This window comes from Ischnura elegans, chromosome 12 (assembly GCF_921293095.1).
Source record: "Ischnura elegans chromosome 12, ioIscEleg1.1, whole genome shotgun sequence".
Taxonomy (NCBI): Eukaryota; Metazoa; Arthropoda; class Insecta; order Odonata; family Coenagrionidae; genus Ischnura; species Ischnura elegans.
This window is the reverse complement of record NC_060257.1, coordinates 58,456,490-58,477,101: the sequence shown is the minus strand read 5'-3', so window position 1 is coordinate 58,477,101 and position 20,612 is coordinate 58,456,490. Positions and strand designations below refer to the sequence as shown.

The window sequence follows — 20,612 nt, the reverse complement described above, 5'->3', positions numbered from 1 at the left end:
ATGACTGTTTTAAACCTTGATATGTGTCTTATACCATGTATTCATGACCTTAAGACGAATAAAAAATATTAATATTACATACCATGATTTATGTTACCTAAATATATCTATTTAACTACCCATACCTCTAAAAAAATACTGAGTGGGTAACTTAATAGAGCTACCTACTAGAAGCTAAACATCGGATGTGGATCCAGTCATACATTAAGGCAAGATAGAAATTCCAAGGAGTGCAGGCAATTCAATATGCTTGATATGGGTTTCAACTAAGTTCTTGGATTCTCTGAGTGGTAAATTCTGCATTTTTTTTACATTTTTATTGCATTTGATTCTTATTAGATGGCTTCTACAGAGAGGAAAGACAACAAATCATAAATCATCAACTAATAGGGTTAGTCGGGAAGAAAGTAGGCACCTATTCGTTATTTTCATAAAAAATTTAAAACATGTTCTTTATATTGGAATTTATCAACTGATAGCCAAAAATAAAAGGCTTTGTGGGCAATATTTTCTACAGAGTGCATGAGTAGAATAATCCAAAGCCTCTTCAGTCAGGTCGATGAATTTTGAAAATGGCCGAATAGTGGGACAAAATCGCATAGTTGCAAATTTTGGCGCAGCGCCTCATGAACCCTCCCTGACCCCTGAGGGATGAACAGGGGTCAGGGCCCCCATCTAATTGTTACTTTGAATGTATCTTCTGAATAACATGAAAACCATGGCCTCTAGGGAAGTGATGCAAGGATAATAATAATAATAATAGATACAAAATCAAATTGTAACAAATCTGCTTAAAAAAATGAACATCCTTTATATTACCCATACTATATGTGGTTTAAGAGATGTCAATTTGGCAATTGTTACTAAACCTAAATAAGAGTTAGTAAAAATTGCTAAATTGACATCTTCTGAACCACATTTAAAAAATACTACATTTGAAACTTGAGTATGGAATTAAATCCATGTTTAAAGTAAAATTACCTAACAACTCACAGAAAAATACATTATTAATTGAAAGAAAACATTTACCACTAACCCTTAACAAGTGACGTGCAATTCTTGTTACACTACCAGTGATGTGTGGTCTGGGAGACCGCAATAAATCAAAAATTCATAAAATATTGGTACGCCATTTTTATTGCTTTGTTTAATTTTTCTTTGAATGCTTAACTATTTTAAAACTTATATTAACATTTTTACACTCCCAATACGAACCAATTTGTCATAAAAAATTGTGATTTGAAGCAGGATCAAAAAACTGATGCCAAAAACACTTGAGATTTATGTATCAATATTTCGCCAGATTCAAAAAAGGCCTTAAATGTTAAAGTTGGAAGGCTAAGCAGTAAGTAGCCATGAAATTTATCCCGCTTATTCCTTTTCTTGATGCATTCTTAGTAAGTGACGTGCGGTCTCACAGACCGCTAATCGAGTTCAATTTCAAATTTACAGAAATTAATAAAAGGAACGTTAAATTTTAAGAGTGGTATGTCCTTGTTATGCAAAATTATGAAGCTAATGAGAATTATAGATATTTTGAAATCTTAATTTTGAAAATATTCATAATTTTAGAAACGCAGCGGTCTCTCAGGCCGCACGTCACCGGTTAAGGGTCAAGTAGATAGTATGAATTTAGGCAGGAGAAGGCACATAATATTTACCATTGGTATTCTCCACTTTCTGTATGCTTACACAGGTGACTCGGAAAAAATTTTACTTGGTTAGGCTGCACTTTTTTCTTTCCCCATTTTCACTACATTTTTTGTTTCTCAAAGTTCTCCTAACACAGTCATAACACAGTCACAGCCCCCAATTGCTCACAATTTTAGTCGGCGCCCAGCCAATCAAAGCAGAAATAGCCATGCATAATTGCAGGTTTTCCGAGAAATTTTACAAAATTCCTGGTTAACTTAACGTGATTACTGTGATGGATAATTCTTTTAAAACACCCAAAATAACATCAATACTGTTAAATAACATTATAGTTACCTATTATTTTACGATCTTAATTTAAAGACTTACGCTTAGTAATAGAGTGTTATACATTTCAATTATATTTTCTTGTCTGACATTCCACATTTTGCAGCTGTAAAAATTCTACTAACATACTGCACTCCAGGACAAACACAGTTTAGGAAAATGGGCGTTAAACTGGAAAAATTTGTTATTTGAATATGAAATAAAATATTTTGAAATTCTACGTTGGAGCAAAAATTAATGAATTATTCATGCATCATTCAAGATTCTCCACGTTTTCCCGGTCACAGGACACCCCTGACTTTAGCTGGCCAGGGTCACAAATAAAAAAAGAGCAGATACATGATATCATTCTTCATACCTTGCTTAAGTTTAATTTTCCATTCAGGTAAACAGCAAGATATCCAGTGCACATTCCAACAAGGTATGGGCCAATACGCGTCCATGGCGGGTCATAGAGCACATTCAACATGGCTAACTGCTCATCAAGTCTAGAATAAATATTTCAATCAATTTCCCTCACACAAAAAATTAACATAAATACAATGAAATTTCAGAAAAGTATGAAAATGAATGCAAAAAATGTATGTTAATCAACTTCAACTAATCAAAGGCACCTGATTATAGGATTTGGAGTGAATACAATAAGTCCTTGACTTGCAAACATTCGACTTACAAACTTTCAGAAATAGGAACATTTATTCCTCAACAAAAAAAAATTCAAATGTGACCAAAATTTCAAATTTGGCACTTTGGGAGTTTGCCTGCGGCATGCAGATCGCACTTTGGGCTAAACCCACATGAAAAATTCCATTCAGTGATGAATGCTAGCCACATTATCATCATATGTGGATATTTTCCTTAGGAGGCATGCATTTTAAAATGTTACTTAACAGGTTGGATACTGATGGCGAGAATTCTCATAATTTTTCCCTTGTGTTCCGGACATATTACAAAGATTCTCGTCATTCAGGCACGTCAACTTATAAAGCATACTATAGGTACTTGGTAGTACGTTATCAGTTGTTGCTCTTTACTTATTATAAACAGACGTATCATAATGTTTGATTGGGTTAGGTTATATTTAAACATTAGCTTTTTAACCATGTTTAAACCAAAGGCAGTTCGCCCAAATTGACACACATTTTCAATCTCCAGACTCTACCCAAGTACGTCGTTCCCCTGCATGAAAATACCCCGGTAAACAACATGTTAATAGAAAAATTAACAAAGTACGACTGCTCGAGTATCACAAAACTTATGACCGATAGTGAATCACGTATGACTTTCAGTACTCATTGTGATTATTTTTCGTACGCTCCTGCTCAAAGCAAAGAGTTTCTGTTGCCACATTTTGTTACAGGCAGCATCGGTTTTCAACTTATGAATGAATTCTACATATGAACAAGGTCTTGAAATGAATCTTGTTTGCATGTCGAAAACTTACTGTAAGGGGCACCAGACCAAAGGGCTTCAATAGTGGAATAGAAAAATCTGCTGGGAGAACCTTATGATGGAAAAGACAAGCTAGCACCTCTCCTAACTTTGTTTTTCATTTACAAATGGCAAAAAATATGTTACAATTCCACTGCCATACAGTATTGATTCCAGTACCATCAATTTTGAGATCAAACTGATAATTTTTACTGATGTTTTCCCCTCAATGCATAAATAATTAAAAATTATATTTTTACCTTTTGCAATTGTCGTGAGAGGAAGGAATGAACGAGTCAATATTGGGTTCATCTTATATTTACGCAAATTACGTACGTGTGTACTTATCAGATTTTAATAGCATTATTCAAGCAAAATTTGGGGCATAAAGACAGATACAGTAATTGGGAAATTTCAGTCATTTACACAATAGGTCAGAGGAAGCTTTATGAAAACAACCTGGTGAAAATAGGAATTAGCACACAGGCAAATAATAATATTTTTAAAAAGGAGAAATAAATTCATAAAAATACTCACGTTGGTATATAACCATAAATATATGATATGTAGCCTGTCAACACAGATGAGCTGATGAGAATTATGACTAGAATAATTATACTCAGAACAAAATAGCTGTAACGGAAAAATTACACCTTATTAGATAAATGCTGCAATATGCAAATTGATACATAATGATTAGAAGATACAATACAAAGATCATTTAGGAAAACATAAATTAAAGCCAACAGAAAGCACAAATATGATTCATAGACACCTGCGGAACCTCATCCAAGTCGGAGTAACCACAGTGAATAGTTCACAAGCATATTAACAAGATTGAGTGAAATAATCTAAATACTAAAATTAATTTAGATATATGTATTCTAACTACTAAAATTAATTTAGATATATGTATGTATACTATATGCATTCAGAGAATTTTTCAAAGAATAATGACTATATTACGAATTATAACAAAAATGTTTATGAAAGTTGAAAAATGAGAACTTTTCATGTACAGTTGATGCACAGACTCAGTCAATAAAATCACACCCTTGGAGTTAAAGACTTGACTCCTACAAACAGTGGCGTAGCCAGGAATTTCGTTCAGGTGGGTCCAAAACCAGGGGGGAAAATTTTTGAAAAACAGGGTACTAAGTAAAAATGGGTTTTAAACTAATTTTAACACTTTTCACAATCGAAAAAACTTCGTTTGTTAAAGAAATATCCTATAAATTCATGATTTTTCAATATGCTGTTTTATTTTTGAAGGAAAATAATTGTGTTTTTATATTTCGGGGGGGTCCAGACCCCCTGGACCCCCTTCTGGCTATGCCACTGCCTACAAAGAAAGCCAACCAGTGAATACCTGACAACTTAGGGACCACTAGCATCTTGGTGGCTTCTGTCTACGTAATTAGTGACCCTATTTTGGGATTATAAGGGACTAAGGAAGGATTAACACCAAGCATGAGCGTAAAGTAATAGGCATTGTGATATTACTGACCGACCAATTACTTTATGCTCACATCTTTCAGGGCATCCATTAATTACGTGTGGCGTTTAGGGGGGGAGGTTGGGGGTCAGGCTGATTCTCACCCAATCTCACATGGAGGCAAGTATCACATAATTTTTTTTCCACAAGGAAATGTGTAGAATGCGAATCTAGACTACAATCTCACCAATCTTAAGCACTAGTCTCAACTAATATAATATAAAATAATTTTAAAAATTGTTTCTTTTTGTTTTAACAAATCCAACACAATCAAGCATAAGTTAACATATTTCCACTGAAAAATACCCATTTTGAACAATCTCACGTGAGATTAGAGGTCAAATCTCACAATATCAAACTAATAGGGAAGAAGAGGGTGTCCAAAAATTGTCAAAGTCACCTCAAGTAATTAATGGACGTCCCCTTTTGCTTGTGCTTTCTCCGTCCTGTTCCTTCTTCCACCCACCTAAGCCCAATGTCCTCCCTTTCCACTTCAATTCCCGTCCCTTCCTCCCACCCACGGAGTTAGCACCCTACTTTGGCCGCTTGACCCTTGATGCACTGAGGATATCTGGAACCAAAGCACCTCATGACTTAGTTCCCCTCCCACTAAATCCACAGTGGGCTTTGTATTGAAGTTAAAATAACCCTCACCATTCACGGGTACATGGTGCCATCTAGTGCGCATGAGTGCAACTTGGTGGTGGTGCTGTCACTTGTGGCATGTATGCTTACTGCTAGCCACCTTTAATTTCCTGTTGTAACCAGCAGGGGCACAGCTAGGAATTAAGGCTAGGGGGGGTTTCAGGCACAACTAATACTGAGGGGCTTGAGGGTATTGCATATCCGCCTGGGTGAGTGGTGGGTGTGGAGTAGGGTGGTGCGAAAAAACTCAAACTCCAAATTTCGTGTCGTAATAGTGCGGAAAAGTTGCGATACGTTAGTACAAGAAAAACAAAAAAAGAATTATTAAAATCGGACGTCATCTTCCGATCCCGCAAAGCACCTGAAAAAATGACAAAAATGAAAAAAATTGTTTTTTTCTCGTTGTAAAAAAAATTAATTAAATTAATATCTTTTAACGCTGCAGCAAAAAATGATTACAAATAGCATAGGGTAATATTTATATATGCATATTTATGGCTTTTAACTGTCATTACTGATCGCACAAGATCATTAAAAGTGTATAAATTTTGCAATTTAGCCGATTTTTCAGAGTTGTGTCATAATAACTTAAGGTATTATTTTAGTCTAAAATACATGTTTGATTATGCAGCTCTTCCTTAGTTTATATATGATTTAACAATATTTAAACAACCCAGAACTCACCGGGGAGAGGTGGCTGCACTTTGAGTTCTACCCTCACCCTCCATCCATCCAACCAATGAGGGTTACTGCTTCTACAATATTTAAATTTTTTGTCCTTCTTTTAAATTTTAACTTTTGAAAACTACTTTGTACTGCGATTTAGTGGTAAGGTCTGACATAATGGACCTTGATTTGAATTAGCCCTAATAAATCCATCTCTGGATTGATAGCTACAAAGCTTAAGGGATGCCTCCGTTACCAATTTCACACACGGCTCCATTGCTTGCGTGTGATATGGGAAGTTATAATATCCCAATATTGTTTATCGCCAGATTCAATGAAGGAAGCTATTTCTTCATTAGTAATTATTCTCATAAGAAGAGGTGGAGTAGATAGTTTGACTACATTCCAGTCAATCAATTCTATATGGTCAGTTATTTCGAAGTTCATGGTAGGAGTAATGAAGTTGACGATAGGTTTGCCTTTTGGTTAAGTCTGTCTGGCTTTAAATACTCTTTTTAGCCCTAGCTCTCTAATGTGCCTTCTGTAATAAAAAACCATCGCCATCAATATATTCTCTTCGTGATCAAAGTTAAGAGTTTCGTTCAATAACAGGTAAAACTACTTTCTTTTAATATCCAGGTATGTATCGAGAGGTTTCCTTTGCTCTGTTCACACGAGGCATCTAGCATGTGAAAATGGTCCAGTATCCCGGTTTGCTAAGTCATTCAGAAAGTCGCCACTTGTGATTGCTTGACTAATGTCAATAAGATATCTTTGGTCCTTGCTCAAAATGTATCTATCAACTTGTAGAATTTCACATTCAATTGTTTGGAAATGCAGTTTGGAAGCTTTCCATAACCATTCATATTAGTCCAATTGGCCCACTAAATGATTTTTGGCCACATGTTTCACCATCTAAATACTGAAAAATATGACAAAAGTAATTCAATGAAATGCAGTAACCCAACTGCCCACTGCAGCGGGTGTCATTGGTGTTTTTTGAGCTTTCTAATAGTGCAACCTTTCCATCTAATGTTGATGTTGGTGCTATCACAGCAAACTAACTCTAAGAACTCTAATGATACTTCTTGATCAGAGAGATAAGATAGTATGGAGACCACTATATCTTTAGCAGACCCGGAGCTTGGAGAAACATAACTCAAATACACAAAAGTCGGTTCTTTTATTAGAGAATGGTGTTCCGCTATAACTGTCCGACGGTACTCCTTGGATTCAATCATTTCTATTTCTATGGTATTGTCTACCCTTCCGTCAAAGTATAACCGTGTAGCTCACCTATATCAAGATGGATTTGATGTAAATCGTTTATAAAACTTTTCTTTTCCCTTTTAATTCTACATCTTAGAAGTATATTCTTCAGTTATAACACCAATGTCTACAAGTACACTTGATGCTATAGCAGCAGCTGTACGGTGAGACACCCCGTATTGATCACAATGAAAAGCTGTACTTTGGAATTTTACCCTCATTTGCCATGGTGATTTATATATTTTTGGATGTACTAGGCATGTAATCTTCCTAGTCACAAAATTTCTCCTTGATTGTTGAACTTTGCGTTGCGTCATTTAAAACCTCAACATCTTCACTTTCGGTTTCAATAGGGTTACCATGCTGCCTTTTTAAAGTGCAATTTTGCCTTTCAATTCTAGTGGCCAGTTTTATTGTCATTTTTGATCTAAAGAGCTAATTAAAACTTCTCAAAAATTATCCTCAAGTAATTATTACAAAACTCTGAAAAATAGGCGAAATTGCAAAATTTATACATTTTTAATAATCTTGTATGATCGGTAATAACAGTTAAAAACCATAAATATGCATATATAAATAATAACCTATGCTATTTGTAATCATTTTTTGCTACAGCGTTAAAAGGTAATAATTTAATTAAATTTTTTTACACGAGAAAAAAAAAACAATTTTTTTCATTTTTGTCATTTTTTCAGGTGCTTTGCGGGATCGGAAGATGACGTCCGATTTTAATAATTCTTTTTTTGTTTTTCTTGTACTAACGTATCGCAACTTTTCCGCACTATTACGACACGAAATTTGGAACTTGAGTTTTTTCGCACCACCCTAGTGTGGAGGCCTTCCGCCGGAAAAATTATTAAGATAAATGGTTCAAAATGGTGATTTTTACGGTCTTCTGAGGGATATTTTATTAATCCCCACACTATTCTATAAGCAATATTAATCCAATTAAGTAAAATATATTTAGATTAAAAATTTCTGTGAGCTCTGGGGGGGGTTTTATCCCCCAAAACAACCCCCTCGCTGCGCCACTGGTAACCAGTCGTTGCCGATGTCTCTTTGAGTGTGCATCTCTTTATTTCGGTTCCATTAAAAGTTGTTCTTCACTAGTTACTTTTGGGTCCAAGTCTTCTAGTTACTAGTAACCACAACACTTTGCACTAAGTCATGAGGGTTACTCTGAGACATCAAGGTATGGTTTACGCAAAAAGTCACTGATTATATGTACATGAGGCAACAAAATAAAGTGTAAGTGCATCAGACATGTGAGCATCCTGTTTTAGCAAGATCCCTTCCTTCCTGCGGCACACAGCAGCCCAATGACAAGAGTGCCAAAGCAATTATGTACAGTATGCTGGTTTTTCCCCTCCGCTGGACTCCCCTCGCTACGCGACTGGTCTAAATGTATGAACCCATGAATGAACGCCAAAATGCACCGTGTAATCACTCAACTTGTGCGAATGCATGAACAGAAAATACTACCTGATATAATTTGGTTCATGCATTTGCACATGTTCTGTTCCTGCCCACAAACCGATATTAACTCATACATGTTCATGTACTGTAAATCCAGGTCTTTAGAGAACTTAATCATATCTCACCTGGTGGAAAGTAACATCAAGAATGTGCCCAGAACAAAAAACTGCATATCATTGGATAAGTACCAACTCCAGGACATGCACTGAAAAGTATACAGGTATTAGTTATCAACATATTCAAAGCTATATGACACAAATCAGTATGATAGACACAGAAGATGTCACTGATTGACATTCACATATTACCCAGTCAGCTCACACAGACGCAATAATTTCTCACATTCAAAAACATATATTCTGCAAAATCAAAAATTGCCAAATTTTTGGTCATGAAGACTCACCATTTCCTCACGAGAAAAGAAGTTGTTTATGTAGAGGATATTTCTCCACCAGTATTTGGAACAGACCACATCTGCTCTTTCTGACATTGTGAAAAATGATACTTTATTATACCAACTCATATTAATATCAACAATTCCCAACACCACCATGTATGTTGGAGTTAACCTGTAACAGAGCAAATAAAACATAAAAATTCAATGATACTGAAATCCATTTGAATTTGCTTCAGTGACAAAGAACACGTACATATAAATAATTCTGGTGCCTAGTGCCAAACAATTTAGTTTCTTATTACAAAGGACAAACATAAAGAAGTATATCCTCCATGTAGCGTTCAAATCATTGCGCACTACCGCTGAAAGGCAGCAATGCCTGGAGGGAGACAGGCGGAGGACCCTTGGCACCGGCAGGGTAATGGTACCCTAGGGATTTGGTGCCCTGTTCCGAGAGTAGCATCCCGGAGCCCACAGGAGTGAGCAGCCGCAGCGCAAAACCGTGACTGAATCCGCAGCCATCACGATTCGCCGATTCTCTGAGTGCGACTCACTTGTATTCGTGACTCAATAAATTGATACATTTTTCATTGTTACATAGTGTAACATAACATAAACAAGCCACCATGTTGTTTGTATATAATTTAAAACTAACAATGGTAGTGAGGGACGGGGAGATTGTTGTGAACGGAAACAGGGAGTCGTGTATGGAGAGAAGGAGGAGGCAGACGTGTTAAAAAGAAAGATCGGGAGAAAGACTAAATTAGCGGTGTATTGAGAGAGCAGAGGAAGAGATACGGCAGAATTCAAGATCGGCAGGGAGAAGAAGAGATCGCAGAGAAAAGGAGGCGCCTACGAGAGGAGAAGAGAACGGGAGGAAAGGGATACGAAGAACTCAAAGATCCACAATGGTGCAGTACATGGCGGTGGTTCAGTGAGTGGTAGTACAAAATATAAATGGGATTGTGATAATCATGGTGGCTTTTTGATGTTGTTTTTTTTTTTTGCTCCCAAGTATTAAAATATGGAGCTGGTTTTTTGAATTGTACTGAAATTATTTGTTTAGTTAGTAGAGGATATTCTTAAAACGTTACAATAGGGCATAGTTATTTTTCACGAAATAACCCTTGAAGACTCCACAACATTGTTCATTGTACATAGATAAGAGTAATAGAAGTATAGTTGGCAAATCCAACTTCTGTAAAGCCCATATTAGATAATGTAAACATTCTAAAACTACCATAGGCCTCGAAAGAACTTCAGTGCCTACATACACAAGTTATGGGACAACCTGAAACTCCTATTTCACCCAAAAATCCAATCTCACATCTCATACAGCATTTTACTCTGGGGAAATGACAACCTTTCCCAAAGGATTTTTTTTCCCTTCAAAAGCAGGCCAAGGCAGTGCTTCGCCTCCCTCTTCGTATCCCTGGCAGATCTTTATTCAAGAACCATACCATCCTCACACTTCCCTCCCTTTATATACTAAATTGTTCCTCATTTTTCAAACAAAACTCCAGGTATTCTCCTCACACCATGATGTGCACCCTTACCACAGTTGAAATAATACTGACATCCACCTATCCCAAGCCTCTACTTCCCTTTCTCTACATAGTCCTCATCATTCAGCCTCAATAATATTCAGCCTCTATAACAAATTACCATCTGACATTAAACTACTTACCTCTCTGCCGCTGCTCAAAAACTGTGTGAAGAATTTACTCCTTGAAAAAGTGTATTATTGTGTTTCTGAATTCATGGTATCTAAGTGTGACTGTTGTCATACCTCAACCTATTGTACGTCACCTGACGATGTAACCAAGTTACGAAACCCAGGTCGTGCCCATAATTAAATAACAGTGAACCTTACAAAGTTTTATTTCCTTACTTCCAGTATGGAGAGGTTTCACAAAGTAAAGCCTGAAGTTATTAGACACATTTGTTTTTTTACTGAGTCCCGTTGTGTTTTTTCCTTCTATTTAACCAATGCTGTGTGCTATTATGTGTCATTATCTTTATGTATCACTTTTGTATTTTCTCTTTTTGACGATTTCTATGTTACTTGCTAACCAATAGAAATAAAATCATTATTATTATTATTGTGCAAATAGAACTGGAGTGGGAGGCAGCTTAAGAGTAGCATCGTACATACTTCAATCCTTGCAGCGTCAAGAAAATATCATGATATTCCTTTAAGACATTTAGCCAAGCTTACCTCATAAATCTTCTCAACAGCATTAGAAAAAATTTGTTGACTTTTGCCTTAAACGTTTCTTTCTTTTGCTCCTTCAGTTTGTTCTTTGCCTCGTCTTTGTAGAATAAGTAGGACAGGAGAAAACCACTATAATTGAAAGAAAAAAATACAACTTATTTGAGTACATACAAAGATTGGGAATTTATAAGAGCTAGTCCTACCTAACAAACAACTTCGGACATGAGAAAGATGAAACTCTCTACAACAGGCCTGCTGATATGGGAAAGTAGGAGGGGTACAAACATTACGCATACTACAGGTGTATCTAGGGGAACTGAAAGGTCGTCAACCTGGGTATTTGTAGGGGGGTTCGGAATACCCACACATAAAATAAGGGAGTCACACAAATAATATGGAAAAATATAGATTTTTAAATGAGGTTAAGAAGGTGTACTCAGCCATAAAAATAACCCACAGAAATTATATCATTTGAGCAAAATTTTTACTTGCTAAATCAAGACAAAAAGTACTGGTGACGCAGCTCAGCTAGCGTTGGGTCTTGGCTAGGGTTGCAGAACTCCTCCCCTATATTTCTGCAAGCTTCCATACTTGAATATTATTTTTAGGTTATCAATAACATGAACGATTTTCATGATAACAGTTATAAAACTTTTCTCAAGAATGCATGTGTATCCAGTATGTGATGGAGTGAACACACAGCACGACTTAGATGAAAAAGTAGAACAAAATATGTACACGGTATTTTCCAACAAATTTAACACTTAAAACTATGCAATATGTCTGACAATGATTCTCTTATCTTCAAATCAGTAACCCTACTTGTTGCTGCTCTAGGTGTAAGTGGAGTAAGTCTTTTGAAATGATAAGCACGCTGCATTCCCTCAGGGAAACAACATTCTTTATGTACTTGAAGAAGGTGATTTTAATCATAGAGAAAATTTATCATATAGCATCACAAAGAAAATTTCTCAAGTTCCTCAATGGGTACCATTGATGCAGGAAACAAATTTCTCAAATACTTATTGCTAGTCTGACTTGTCATTAGGTTACAGTTGGCACCTAATTTTTGTCAGTTCATATCCTGGATGTGATTTGGTATAAAAAATACTTTTAAGCACAAAATCTAAAAGTTTTTGCGCTTGATTCACTTTATGGCAAAAAGGAACAAAACCAAAAACACACAAAATATTAGAGTAAATGCATTCTTTCACATTCATGATAAATTCGTTAATCTTGTAAGTGTAAATATCATATAAGTGCTGATGTCCATCGTTGTTCTTGGCGAAAAGTTGAAAAATAAAATGAAGTTTAAGAGTGAATTGGAGAGAATAACTTTTTACCTTAAATGCCTAATAGCACAAAATGGGTGGCATAAAACTGTATTTCGTTATCTAATCTCAAAAGGCACTTTGCACAAAAATAACGATTTGGTACTCTGCATTAATAGTACTCAGTGAGAAACCCACAAAGTCTTTCCGCAAACCATATATGTATGCCAGGAAAACCTGCAATCCTTCAAGGATTGTACAGCATGAATTATGAATAATTTTCAATACTTCAAAGATGAAAGAAAAGTTAATTTTAAGAATCTTTTTTTACGAATGAATACAAAGGGAGAACTTCTTAGCTGGTACGGTAAGGCAAACAGTTTCTCATATGCAGTATGTACTCAGTTATCATGAAAAGAGCTTTGTAAATGGATATTTGAGTAGTGAAACTTAACTTGAAATATGTCATTAGAGAATTTAACAGGATTAACCCTTAAGCTGTGGGAAATTGTAAACACTTGTACATTGGTAGGTGCGGAAAAACCTTCTCAAATGTTCAGCCCTCTCTTTCAACCGGCTACTTGAAATATGTCATTAGAGAATTTAACAGGATTAACCCTTAAGCTGTGGGAAATTGTAAACACTTGTACATTGGTAGGTGCGGAAAAACCTTCTCAAATGTTCAGCCCTCTCTTTCAACCGGCTATGAATACAGCAGACAGCATGCAGGTATATGTACGTAAATCAAGGGCGTACCCAGGATCAAAACTCGGGGGGTGCAAGCCATGGTTGTCCAAGTTGTGGGTAAGATTTGAGCATGGAAAAGGTGAATGAAATCAACATTTTAACCCTTTCGCGCCGAATGCCGCACCTGTGCGGCAAGGATTATCTTCCTTGAACAACGAATGCCACACCTGTGCGACGTGAATTTTCCTACCCTAACCAATGAATCGAAACAGGTCGAAAAAAGTGACCGAGACGGACACAATAGACCCACAGACGCGGTCGCCCCTCGCGAACCGCCTTAACGCGAGCCCAGTCCCTTCTTCGGCCGCTCAGGTCGACCCTTTCCTATCCTCTCCACATGGTCAACTACTGTTATTTGCAGTGTGTTTTCCAAAAATATTTTTGTTGCTCACTTTTGAAATCCAATGCTAGACTTAAAATCATCTTTTTTTACTGACCACATGGAAATTTCAAACAAAATTCTATCGTTAATATCAACGGAGTTATAGAACAACTAGTAAATATACTTAATCTGTCTATATCAACGTTAGAGCTTTGTTTAAAATTTCTGCACGCTCAGAAAAAAAACACAAAATTCATTTTGAATGTAAAAAAATCGATGCGAACAAGAAATATTTGCATATATTTTGCATTAATATTTTAGCCAGTTGACCGCGGACTCGTGCTAGGAAGGGGCTTTTAATCCTTCTAGGGTCTGGGACAGAGGCTGAGGAAAGGGATTGATGCCCCACTGAGTTGGGTCCAAAAATGGTCATGGAGGGAACCACTGCCTTCAGTCGACGCGAAAAAGCTTCGTACAGGGGAGTAAAGAAAACTTTCAAGAGACTCGTACTGAGGAAGAATTTCCCTCAACAAAGGTCCGGCGCGAAAGGGTTAAGGAAACTGCAACAGCTCTTTTCCTTAAAGACATTTGCTAGTTTTGCTTCTAGGGGGGGACAGCCGCCCCCTCCTGCCCCTGGCTGGGTACGCCCATGACGTATATACTTACTCTGCCAATCTCCCCTGAAATTTAAACGAGTGACTCTCCATTTTGACATGATTATTGGAAGGCTGTTGATCTATCAACCACACCTGAAGGGTTAATCGCTGATTTCTTGAATAAAATGACTCACCTGATGAAGAAAAACGTATCCACTGAGAGAGTAGCGTTGCTTACCACTTGAACCATAAATCCATCAGCTTTGCGTAGTGCTACTGCTTTGTTATCTGAAAAATCAAAGGTATTTACAGATCTTCCTCCTTGAAAGTGTTAGTGTGCAGCAGAAAGGGATTGCTGGTGCTGACCATAGGAAGATTTAGTGGGGTGGGGGACGGGGGCACGTGCCCCCCCCCCCCCACACGCTTAATTAGCAGACAAAAATTTTTTACACTGTTATCATCACGTTCATTTTGTTTTGTGTATTATGGAGCCTCAAACATTTAATTTAATATTTATACCTTTCACGTGAAAAATAAAGAGAACATTTTGTACAGTAATTGTAGTACCTTGCTTTTAATCTCAAGCATGAGAAGATCGTTTGCTTGTCAGACCCTTGTGCCCAACCCTGAAATTTTTGTTTTTCTGTGTGGAAATCTTTTTCTTCATTGCTTTCTCTTTTTGCAAATAGAAGCCTACTTTCAATAATGTTATTTCCGCGTCGAAAAACTAAGCATTTTCGCAACACACATGTTCCGATATTCTAAATTTTAATTATGTATTTGACTGTAACCAAAATATATTTACTCCAGGAAGCGTAAATATATTCCACTACTTTCGGATGCTCGATTCCTATTAGTGAAGACCTACCCACACTAGAAGCTTAAAACCTCAAAACTTAGGCAAGATTCAAAAGACAGTAAGTAACACTTTCGTGGCCTATCCGCTGCAATAGGATATGGATGTAAGTGTAAAAAGGCTTATAAATACAGTATTTCTCCGAATATAGTCCCTCTCTGAATAAGCCCCCCCCCCCTAATTTTGAGACTTGAGTTTCAGGAAAAAATTTAAAAAATGGGTTTGAATATAGTCCCCCAATTACTTTTATCATGGACATTTTTGGAAGAAAAAGGGGGACTATATTCAGACAAATATAGTATTTTTGGAAAAGAACCATTGAAATCCAAGGACAGCCAGCCAGGGAGGGAAATACGTCTTCTTCCCAAAGTCTAGGCGGTCATCCATCTTTTCAGCGAGCGGTGGCTCAACTGTTTACAAACCATTGGCAACTAGAGGTTCCCCAGAATCATCTTGTTGCTAAATTTAGCCTTTAACTCTCCCCAAGACAGAATTAACAATTCTTATGCGTGAAACATATAGCTTCGCAGTTATCATTCTCCTTTACTAATGAGTACACATAGTGCTGAAATTTCACGTAATAAAGTGATTCCATTCCAAATCTTGAATTGGAAGAATATGAGTACATATTGCAATCCAAATGCATGTGCAGCGTAAAAACACTTCGGGTTCCGACACCGAAATAACATTATTGAAAGTAAAAATGGAAAAACAGCAGACACTGCTGTATTGCAAAAAAATATTTTCACACAGAGAGACAAAATTTTCAGTGAAAATCAATGGAAATAATGATGAATAACAGGCTTCTGTAAAATGAAAAGCAAAAACAAACTATGAAAAAAAAGTTATGACTCCGAGTAGTGATCCTTGGGACCTACTGTCAGAGAGTCATACATCGTGACCACCAGGCTACATTTCATTCTTGGTTGCTTCTAGTTTCTAAGGGAATATATTAGGTTTGTAAATGTTTAACCATGTTTTTTGTTTAAACTATTGGTTATATAACCCCATATCGGGATTGATTCCGGGACAGCTCCCGATGGAAAATAACACTACAAAGTTAGATTGAAATATTCGAGAGAAGACTTCTCCTTATGGACAGAAGTCAATTGCGAACTGTAGTAGGCCTGCTTACGGGACACTATCACGTAATGAGACATATGCATTTGCTGGGGATAACAGACTCAGATAGGTGTAGATGGTGTGACATGGGAGAAGAAACAACCACCCATCTAATATGCGAGTGCCCCGCAATCATGAGGACTCGATATAGACACCTGAGCTCACCTTTTATAGAGCCCAAGGAAGTAAGAGATCTTCCCATTGGGGACCTTTTGTCCTTCACTAAGGACATAGGCCTCTTTGGGTGATCCATTATCGGTGGTTGGCACAATGGACTTACAGGTCTAATGAGTGCCCTGGGAGTTGATCCCCCACCTCAACAACAAATCTACAATCTTGATTGAAATATGAGACCCAGTTTTGAGACACTCCCCTTGTAAAGTGTGAACCATTCCACCCTTAAGAGGTCCCCAAAGAAGAAGGGGAAATTTCGTCAACAAGCCCAAGAGAAAGTGGAGCTAATCAAAAACCATTTTATCATCAGTGAGCATTTATATTCATTAAAAGGTGGCAGAATGAGAAATACGTTGGTTCCATCTGCATTATATCATTCATCCTAAATGTCCGATGCAGAGTGTATCTCCTGTGCTAGCTGGATTGAAATAGTTTTATTCATGCCACTTATAGCGAAGAAATTTATGAAAGCCCGGCATGAAGTCCAAGAAGCATGCAAATAAAGACATTAGCTATAGTCTTAAAGGTGAATAAAACATGAATGCTAAGTCATAGGTAACCTTCAGGAACCCAAGAGAAATTCATAAGAAGTTTCACAAAAGCTATTGTCAATTTTGCAACTCCAAAAATCATTATGTGCAAATGTTATTGATTCCAACAGAAGAACATTGCAACAACTATACATAAATACCTGTGTATGCACATCAATTAGTGAAACTAGCCACTTACATAGAAAAAATGTATTTTTGGAAAATAATTGTCCTGCACAATAAAAAATTCAGGATGAGAATAAGTATTAATCACTGAGAATGACATGATTAATGTAATTCAAGGGGAACTAAAGTAGATATGTGCACCCAATTTTAAAAAGGATTCAAATTCAGTCAACATATTACCAATTATTTCAAGAGATTTTGATAATATTCATACTTATAAGATCCTCTATTGCACTTTAATCCGCCCTATTCTTGAGTATGCCTCTATTGTATGGTCCCCGTTCTATAACATTCACATCAAAGCTATTGAGAGTGTGCAACGCAGATTCATTAGATTAGTATCCTACAGATTTAACATCCTCCCTATTATTTATGACTTAACACTATCCCTTCTTAATCTGTTACCTTTGGCAACCCGTCGATTACACCTGGACATAACATTCCTTCACCGTCTACTGCATGGAGACATTGACTCTGTTCATCTGGTAGAAATGATCCCTTTCCATGTCCCCATTTTAAACACTAGGCAAACATTCATGTTTTCACTCCCTCATTCTAATAGAAATTACGCCTTCCACTCACCCTTAACCAGAACTATGCGGAGCATTAACTACAAATGTAGTAACATTGACCTTTTTAATTTAAATCCAAAGAATTTAAGGAGGAAGCTGCCTTTGTTTGTGCAATGACTTGGATGATTTGTTCTTGTGTATGGTGATAGTGTCTGTTTCCACTGTTTGAGAGATGTGTGACGGTTCAATCTGTTATTCTTGACTGCTGTGTTTGTTTTTTCTATTGTTGGTTTTTGCAGCAAGTTTGTGCGATTGTTCCTGTATTTTTGGGAGCATTGGAAATGTTTCAATCTTGTGTTAATTTGTGCATTTTTGTAATTGGGTGGTTATCCCGTCAGTAAATAAACTATTAAACTATTAATTGTTGGCCAGAGATTTAACATTTCCCAATCCCCTGATTTTATGCCACCATTATACGCTTTCATGGTGTAACAGGTAGCATACATGATCAGAAGCAATCAGAAGATTTGGGTTCAAATCCAGCCTATAGTAAATTATTTCTTCATGCTTAATTTCATTCTAGGTGCATATATATTGATGACCTTACCAAATAACTCCCATCAATTCCAAACCAAGATCAGATCTGAAACTGATCTGAAACCTAGAATTCAGATATGGAACTTGTATGGAACTGGAAATCTTGTAATGGAACATGTGGAAGTTTCAGGATAGAAAGTCATTTTAAAGTGGGTACAGAACCTGAGGACCAGATATGTCACTTAAAAGGAGCAAAGGATTAATTCCATACCACACTTACCCATAGCAATGTGCCTCACATCCATCCACTAAAACAGATAACGTTCCTAATGCTTATTTTCTACCTGTTCCTTCACACACTAATATGCTTAGGACCAGTTTTGGTTGTCTCATGTCTATTCCATACCAGTTACACACGCTCCTAGTACTGCTACCCTATATATTGTTCCATTTTTTACCATTCAGTTTCCACATGTTTCCATTCCAGTTCAATGTGTTCTATATAGGTTCTATGTGCCCCCGACTGATCCCATATTCAGTTCCATGCATTCCAAATCAGTTTGATATATTCTAAATTAATTCCCTATTGGTTCCATACCAGTTTCATTAGTTTCTGAATTTGTCTATATCAGTTCCATGTGTTCAATCCTAGAACATTGTGTTCCAGGTCTGAAAATTTCAGATCATAAATTTAGGATAGGGGACAATTAGATAAAATATATGAGGGCCGTTTATTTTTCAACCTCCGATGGGTCATGAACACAAGGCAAAGTGATGGATTAAAAATTATGTCATTGCTAAATGTTGAGCACACTTGTGGTATCCTTTCAAGATAATCGCCTCGGCGATTGAGGAGTTGGTCATGCCTGTGGACAAGCTTTCCTATGCATACCTTCTTCATAGGATGTTGCCACCAATACTTCCTATGAATTTTGCCTTTGCCCTGAAGCTCATTGCCAGTTTGAAAATGCTTCCTTCCTAGCCACTCCTTCATTTCAGTGTAAAGATGGAAGTCAGACGGCACTATGCTGACATTGCACGGCAGATGATTGAAAATGTCACATTGAAACAGCTCAAGGAGCAGTTGGGCTGCATCAGCACTGAGATGATGGGTGTTGTCATGGATCCGAACAATTCCATAAGTCAGCATGTCTCCTCTTTTGTTTTGAATGGTAATGGACATAATGTTTCACACTCTAGCCACAGTGCATTAAAAAAATTCTCTTTTATCGGCATAATGGTCAGACATGTAAATGCTTAAGTCATTCGGCGAGTTTTCTGGGTGTTTCTCCGCAGTGCACACTTGGCGGGAGAATCCATTGAGGCAGTGTAGTTAATGAGTTTGCTATTAATCTTAAACTAAAAGCTTATGGTTAGAAATGGCTTGAGGGTGCGGTGCGGAGGATGCATAATTGCCCAACCTGGACAGTACCCGCCAGTCACCTGTACGGTGATTTTGATGAATGATCGATGATTGAAAAAAAACTGCCCTCCAACTTGGATTCCATGAATATACTCCCTCCGGAGAGATATAGTGTCCAATGCCAATGCACAATTCCCCTTTGAAATAAATATCGATGGCTAAGTTCTAACAACACGATTCCCAAATTCGGCCGGTTTGAGACAGGTATCATAAATAAAGTGTAATGATATTAAAAAAGTAAAATACAAGCAAAACACAACTCTTTGCTTGCAAATTAATGCTTCTGTTTCAATTTTATGAACTTTTGGTTTTTACTTTCAGTGTGCAAGTAACAAATATTAATCGTTTTTATTTGCTCTCCTCAAAATCTCCTATTTTTGAGATACGCATAGTTAGAACTTAGCCATCGATATCATATCTTTAAAAGGAAGGGTGTCCATGGAAACCAAGTACTATATTCTACATAATTGTATAAGCTGGTTTTACAGGTTCATATAAACTTCTAACAACCAATAATAGAAATTTTCTATCAATGACAAAATAAAAAAGTGACTTCAAATAGCAGATGTTCTCACCACAATAATCCGAAAGGAAGTACACAGTGTGCACCATTATAATCCATCCCATGCCCATAAAGCGGAGTCCATGTATGGCACATACAGAGTCCTCGCCCAAGAACGTATCAAAGATGGTGGTCGTGTTTCTGGGTACAGAGAAGCACATTAAGAAGTGACCTAATGCACCTGAAAGGACAATGCATGA

The 20,612-nt window shown here is 36.9% G+C and overlaps 1 protein-coding gene across 2 annotated transcripts in view; it reads right to left on the bottom strand.

Moving 5' to 3' along the window:
• Positions 1-20,612, bottom strand: part of LOC124169007 (nose resistant to fluoxetine protein 6-like) — a 159,805-nt gene that overhangs the window by 2,461 nt on the left and 136,732 nt on the right. For both annotated transcript variants that reach the window (XM_046547468.1, XM_046547467.1), the window contains 7 exons: positions 20,426-20,593; positions 14,705-14,798; positions 11,578-11,703; positions 9,366-9,531; positions 9,088-9,167; positions 3,949-4,044; positions 2,339-2,468 (listed from right to left, as the gene is read on the bottom strand). In XM_046547468.1, the coding sequence (XP_046403424.1) occupies positions 2,339-2,468; positions 3,949-4,044; positions 9,088-9,167; positions 9,366-9,531; positions 11,578-11,703; positions 14,705-14,798; positions 20,426-20,593 (860 nt within the window). The remainder of the gene's footprint in view (positions 1-2,338; positions 2,469-3,948; positions 4,045-9,087; positions 9,168-9,365; positions 9,532-11,577; positions 11,704-14,704; positions 14,799-20,425; positions 20,594-20,612) is intronic.